This window comes from Nematolebias whitei, chromosome 7 (assembly GCF_014905685.2).
Source record: "Nematolebias whitei isolate Nwh7 chromosome 7, NemWhi1, whole genome shotgun sequence".
Classification (NCBI taxonomy): Eukaryota; Metazoa; Chordata; class Actinopteri; order Cyprinodontiformes; family Rivulidae; genus Nematolebias; species Nematolebias whitei.
In genome coordinates, this window is record NC_056504.1 from 32,690,277 (window position 1) to 32,698,025 (window position 7,749).

At 37.8% G+C, this 7,749-nt stretch overlaps 1 protein-coding gene across 1 annotated transcript in view; it reads right to left on the bottom strand.

Moving 5' to 3' along the window:
- atg7 (ATG7 autophagy related 7 homolog (S. cerevisiae)) overlaps nucleotides 1-7,749 on the bottom strand; it is a 93,755-nt gene that overhangs the window by 69,753 nt on the left and 16,253 nt on the right. Inside the window, exon 12 of the mRNA XM_037679403.1 lies at nucleotides 2,400-2,594. Coding sequence (XP_037535331.1) covers nucleotides 2,400-2,594 — 195 coding nt within the window. The remainder of the gene's footprint in view (nucleotides 1-2,399; nucleotides 2,595-7,749) is intronic.

Sequence of the window (7,749 nt, forward strand, 5' to 3'; positions counted from 1 at the left end):
TTAAACCAACTACAGCTGACCAAATATCTGCACACAAAAATAAAGCATGAAAACAGTAGACAACAGAAAATTAAAATCGAGTAAAAACAGAATAAATAGAACAAGAATTCTAAACAGTGAGTTAAAAAAGAGAACAAAATTACCTTTAAATTTACCTGTCTAAATAAAGGTTGATTGATTGATACCTAAAAATGCTGAAACGGTTAAGATTCAATTAAAAGAAGAATACATACATATACCTTAAGCTGTGTGATATATGAGTAGCAGGGGAACATTTAACCTAAAGTGCTATGTGTTGTCATCATTGTATGTTCCCATACAAAGATGAAATTGGTTCTCTGCATTTAACCCATCGCACCTGGGATACACCCAGGTGTAGCAGTGGGCAGCTATGTAAGTGCCCAGGGAGCAATTTGGGATGAGGTGTCCTGCTCAGAGACACCACGAGATGTGCAATGACAGGGGATCGTACCCAGGACCTTCGGGTCCCGAGTCGGATGCCCTGCCCCTACACAATCTCGGCCCAAAAGTGGTAGTCCTTTGGGCCACTACTACAAATACACAATTTCTTTAATAACCTAGTTTAGATCAAGAAACAGCAAAACACTGTTGTTAAAGAAATCTGAGATATCTGATAGAATATTGAGCAAATAAAAGTTTATTTATTTACATATTTTGGGTAATAAATCAAAATATTCCCATTTTTCATGTGCAGTTAAAACTTTGGCTGCAGAAATCTGCAGATGGAAGAAATGAGACTGGCGGCTGTTAAAATAATAAGAGCTGAAATAATCCAACCTCAAGGTGATTAACGCTTTAATAATTGTCTAATTATCATTATTAGAAAGACTGGATTTTGATGGAGCTGCACATTCTGCAAACAGAGGGAATTTGGGAAGGTAATTGTTACCAAATCAGACCCAAATGATCTGCTGCATCTTATAATTCCAGCCTTCTTCTGGTTTTACAGGATTATCTGAACTAGTTCAAGGTCATTTGATTGAAGCTTTTGCTACAGCAAGAAGAAAAAATTAAACTATTTTTCAGCAAGAAGAAATTGTGAAAGAATAAAAGTCTTTATTTTTTTGTGTAGCGGCAGATAAAGGTAGATTTTTAAGTTGCACAACAATGTAACTCAATTCTACAATTTTATTAGAGTTTATTTATGCTCTAGAAAGGGCTTCTTATTCATCACATTACCAAATCATCATTACCACACACTTTTACAGTTTTTGTCCCCCATTGCAGAGTAAAGAGGAGGAATTGGAAATACCTTCCCTCCCTCTGTCCATGCATCTGTGCATGTTGTGAACACAAAAACTTTATAAATGAGATACAGACTTCCATTTGGCGTGTGGTTGCATGCAGGTGTAAAAGGGGTTATATTCAAAAATTAGATTGCTATGTCGAAATATGGCTGCCACCATATTTGTGTATATGTTAACCTTGTGAGGTGGATACCGTGAAAACTAAGCAATGTGCCGACTTTTATTTTGGTATGTAGCTGCATCGAAGCATAAAAAAGTCCCCATCAAATGGGTTGCCATGTCAAAATCCAAGATGGCTGCCACAGTATGTGTAAAAAATAAATTAAATTAAAAATAAATATATATATATATATTCATTTATTTATATTTATATATAAACTAACCATTCCTATAATTTGAGGAAACCATACTTTCTAGTTTTTTTATTGCTTAAAAGTATAGTTTCCTCAAATGATTTGGGTGGCCGAAGATTAATCTATGGTGGCCATGGCCACCATTGACCACCCTCTGGCTCCGCCATTGTGCCCAGTGGTGGATAAAATTGCTCCCTCCATTTGCCAGGAACTGTCACTCTGAACTGACTCAGACTAGCAAAAAAAAAAAAAAAAAAAGAAACCCTCTCTCTTCTTGAAAAACACTCATCTTGAAAACTACTAACATTCACTATTTAAATTCCTCGGCGATGGAGAACATTGGCATACCACTTATGGTATAATTGCTCCCTTTACAGTATATGCGCACTTCTTACTTGTACTCATAAACCAATATTAATATCGAGACCAACAAGGCAATGTATGCTTGACATTTGACCACCACATGGCTACATTTGTCCATCTGATGTGTGATGCAGATGCTTTTAGCTGCAAACAGCTGTTTCCTGGGACGAGAGCTGTGAAAGTGAAGCACTTAGCTTATGTACAATACCAACTAATGAGCAAAAAGAGGCTAAAAAAGGTTCACAAAGCATTAAGATAATTTGCTGGGCGTACTTCACTGCAGGTGTCTCCTTTTTACATTGCATGTCATTATACAAGTCATTGTTTGTATGTAAAAGATCAAAAGTGGAACTTTAATAGCTCCCCAACTCTACAGAGGAATGTCCACAGCGTACGTTTTACCAATCCTTCCTACCTTTCTCTTGCTGGCAGCGATCACTGTAGGCAGCCAGCGGCTCTCCCTCGTATCCATTAGCAGAAACACCACATCATGCTCTGAAATGAGCTTCTCCAGCTGCTCCACGTCCTTCTGGGCCTGCGAAAGAGTAGCCTGGGAGAAATTTACTGGGTGGCCAGGCATTGGGATGCTCATATTAAAACCCTCTGCGTTCTGTAAGGAAAGAAAAAGAAGTGAAAGAGAGAGGGGGATAAATTGTAATTAAAGCAAAAAATAATATTAAATTAACTTCTTGATAATCTACATTAAAGAGTGAGTATTCTGTGGAAATAAACCTTTTTATAATCAGTGACCCTGTTAGATTTGGGGCTCCAAAAATATAAGCTTCAGTGAATGCTTTTGATTGTGTGACTGGATGTAAACATAATGTTGTTCTCCTTGGCTGAGCTGCAATGTGCCTTCGGCATGCAGAAACGTTGATCTACTATTTTTAGCTGTAATGGAGAGGTTATTCTTTATAAATGGATGCATATATATAAATGGCTGCAGAAAGAAAAGCTTTGCAGAGAATGGTGAAGGCTGCACAGAAGACTGTCGGAGTCAGTCTCTCCACCATCACAGACATCTACACCTCTAGATGCAGGAAGAGAGCCACCTGCATCATGAAGGACCCCACTCACCCAGCACACACACTTTTTGCCCCACTCCCCTCAGGAAGGAGGTTGAGGAGCATTAAGTGTAGAACCACTAGACTGAGGAACAGCTTCTACCCTGAGGCTGTTAGACTCATGAATCTCTAACCAGGATAATCACTGTGAAAAAATCACATCATGTTGCTGCTGATCTGTTTCATGTTGCTGCTGATCTGTTTCAATGTTGATGTGTTCATGCGTGCTCATCTGCTCACACAGACTCATGTTCATGTTTGTGCTGATATTCGACGTAATGTTTTTATGTTATGAGTGCTTAGTGTATATTTAGTTGATGTTTTTCTTAGTTCATATCTTAGATGTTATTACTGTTTTTCTTTTACATTTTATTGTTGGATGTAACTGGGACCCTGTGTACATAATTTCGCTCCACCACATGTACCACATGAGGTGCGAATGACAACAAAGAAACTCTGACTCTGACTCTAATATACATGTATATTAGTAAAAACTGTAACTATACAAAAACAGTAATTGAAGAGAACAGTTCATTACTCTGTGAACATCACTCTCCTCAGACCCAACATTTCCTATTAATTTGTATCAGGTGGCAAAATGGGGAGTGGTGGCGCAGAGGTTAGAGAGGTGGGCCTGTGATCCGAAAATCGCCAGTTCACGCCCCGGCCCCGACAACATCAAAATTGTGGGTGAGGTAGGTGAAACACCTACACTTGCCCCCACCCTCATTCGCCCCACTCTGGGCCCATGAGCAAGGCCCCTAACCCCCACCATGTGCTCCCTAAACAGGTCTCTCTTGAAAATGAGTTCTCGTGGCTCAATGAGACTACCTGTATAAATAAAGGCTAAATGAAAAAAAAAAAAAAAAAGCAACTGAAACTCATGAATTTATAAATGCAAGAAAGTCCTTGAGAACTTTTAAATCTATTGGAAACTCAGTTTGGACTTAGCCACTACGACAGCACCACCTACAGCAGTTTCAGCTCTTGTTAAATACTTCTGTCACAATTCTGTGCAATCTGGTTCAGATAATGGGAAATAAATAAATACATCTTGAACTAAATCAGTTTTTTTGTTTTTCTGATGTTGACTGAAGAAAACATGAAAAGAATTAAAGGCCTAGCAATCCTTGGATATCACCTGTCACCTTTCAAGCCAGAGTTTTACACAAAGATCAACTTGTGCTGAGAAAAGACCATTTTAAATGTGTTGGTTTGTAAAAATAAAAATAAATTGTAAATGAATATGTGCCATCCATAAATATATTGGCATTCATTGATGAATGACTATAAGCTACTACCACACAAAATTTAGCTCGGTATGTATAAAACTGACTGAGTTCTAGCCATTTTTATCTGTGGTGGCCATCTTAAACTTGGATGACTCCAGAAGTGAATCACTTGTGAATGTGCATCCAATTATTATGTTGTGAGAGTTTTTTTTTTTAATTATGTCCAGTGGCTCATTAGACACTTTGCTAACTGTACAGACAAATTAAAAGGAGCACACAAAGACACAGAAAAAACAACAACACATCATCGCTCCACCTACGTCTTCATCAGCATGTGATAAATATGATCACAGTGACTCAGGCTCTCACATCTTAAAGTAAAAAATAAATAAATAAAACTTTGCCTTGAAATCACATTTTTCAAGAGCAAAACAAGCACACTTGGGTCTCAGTCCCCTTCTTATTCACAGAACACGTTGAGTTACATCCATCTACAGGATCTCTGAGGCAGAGAGCAAAATGAAAATGTCAAGAGTAATTTCAAGCGAAGGACAGAAAAGATGAAGTGTGAGATTTTATTAAGAGGAAGTGTGGCATTTTACTGAATCAGTGTATGCTTTGCCTTCACTCTGCATACTTGATGAGTGGGAGCTGTTAAGCAAGTCTTAAATTTACATTTAACTTTGACGTAAGTGTTGCTAAGCAGTCAGGGAGGTGAGTTCACACTTTGGATGACAATCGCATTCAATTTACCACAACAAACATCCATAACCTGCAGCCAAGAAAGACAAAGAAACCTCAGCTTGTAGAAAATCCTTTCATCAAATTAAAGGCGTAGCATTCCTTAAAGAAAGGCACATCGCCGACACCTTCAATGCCAGAGTTTTAGATTAAGATCATTCGATACTAAACATTGTTGTCAATCCTTTATCTCAGGTAAACCATGAACACTCACAGTACATGTTGTGAATGACTCATCTACAACCAAATCCAATTTTAGGACCAATTTCTGTAAAACTGACTGATTCGCAGCCATAGTTGTGTTGGCTAATGTTGATTAGCTACAGCAACCATCTCCAAAGGTTAATCAACTATACATGTAAATCAGGTGATTGCATTCTGTAAGTTTTAATAAAATCTGTCAACTGGTACGTGAGATATTTGGACAAACAAGGTTGACTCCAGACGTCAGTGCTAAAGCTGAAGACAACGGTCTTGCACATTGAGCAACATAGAGAATAAACTGTAAATAACTCTCAGCTCAACAACACACACCAAATTTTCAAGTTCAAGTTCAAGTTCAAGTTCAAGTTCGTCAATTTAATTGTCGCTTCATCACATGTGGTACGTGAGCTGGAACAAAATTATGTACACATCGTCCCAGTTACATCCAACAACAGTAACAATAAAAGTGTAAAAAAAACAGTACATAAGGATCTAAGATATATACTAAAATAGGCCTGTCGCGATAATAATTAATCGCATGATGAATGAAAATTATCAACCTAATTTTCATTTATCGGCTATATCATTTCTTCGTGTCTCTCTCTCTTTTTACTGAAGACACTGGATGACAAAAGGCTCAACTCCGGTGCTCGTCCCTGACCCCTCCCTTCCTCTTTTCTCTGTAAAATTTGTTTTAATTGTCCAAAATCACGTTGAAAACTGAGAAGCTAAGTTAAGAGCTAAGCTAACAGGCCGACCTCAGGAAAAAAAACCTCCGTCTTGTTGAAGCTCAAAAATTCTTAGTTGAATCACGTTCCTTTGTGTAAAAAGTTGTTTTTCTTTGCAAAAAGAAACTGAGAACTTGTTTACTGATTTTTCATTAAAAGCTTTGTGAAAAATGCTATGCTAAAGAGCTCAAACCACACAGAGCGTCCACCATTTTGAGAACCCCAAAAAAGGAAAGAGAGACAGCCCATGTCACATCAAGGGGCCTCCCTTCCATTTTTCTTAAAGAGCCACGCTGCTTGCTCCCTCACTATCTATCCTTCAATTCAAACAGTCTTATACTGCCATCCGGTGGTCAAAAAAGGTACTACACACAAAATAAATTAACCAACATTTCTTCTTAAATTTGACAATTACTACTAATTATTGTCAAGTTTCAAACAATATTATAATTTATCGCAATGATTTCTGAGACAATTAATCACCCAGCAAAGTTTGTTATCGTGACAGGTCTACACTAAAATATACACTAAGATATGTCCCAAACGAATGCCAAATGGCACGCCAAAAGATCTAAGATGTACGCTAAACACTAACAATCCAAACAGTACGGTGTAACAACAGCAGCCCGAACATGAGTCTGTGGTGAGCAGATGGGTACAATGAATACAGCAGCATGAGATCTGCAGCAGCATGAGATCAGAAGCAGCCTGAGATCAGCAGCACGGATAATCAGCAGCACAGACGAGTCACATATCACCAAATAAAGTGGCATTACAGTGATTTTTTAAACTATTATTAAAATGATTATCCTGGTTAGTGATTTAGAGACAATAAGGATTTTAGGACAATATGTGTAAAAATGACAACATTTTAGCCATGTTTGTATTTTCTGAGGTCAGTTGGCTGGTGGCTATCTTAAACTGAACTGGCTCTAAAAGTTATAGATGTATATTAAGCAATTATTTCCTGAAAGTTTCATTAAAATCTGTCCATCATCAAATCTGTCATCAGCGGCTCACGAGACTTTTTGGCGACAGACAAGACACACAAACACATGCACACACATACATAGACAACCACAAAAACATTACCGTCCACATTCTCCTTTCAGCAGTAGTAATCCAAATAAACATTTCCTGATGATTTAACAACACAGCTGTGATTTTCAAACATAGAAGGTTGGGAAATTTTGAAAATGTAGAAAAAGATGTTGGTGCCAACACAACCAGCTTCCTGAAATGTCAGGCGACTTGATTTGTGGATAGACAAAATATGAAATTTGCCGACATTTTCAACATGATGACCTCTTTTGAACCACATTCACTCACTTCAATTACTGCACCTTGGTGCTCTCTGCACCTGATGCTTCCGTGTTTGTGGAACATCAAAAAACGAACAACAGGGACACACTAACATTGCAAAAAAGGCATAATGTGGATGCAGGTGTACGTTTATTAACAGCTCAGCACCATCGATCAGTTGTGAAACTGAATATCATACTTTCCCTCAAGAAGAAAAGAAATTAAAAGATGGACTGAAATACAATTTTTAAAAAGCTGAAGAGTTAGACAAGTAGGAAAGTCCTTGGTGTGTCATCATCGAATGACAATAAAGTCACCTTGAACCTTAACAAAACCAGAAGTATTAAAAGACAACCAACACTAATAAACTACATTCATAGTACTCATCTATGTTACAAAATAAAATATACCATCACCAATTAAACATGTATAAAACACACACAGGTGCACACACACACACACACACACACACACACACACACACACACACACAC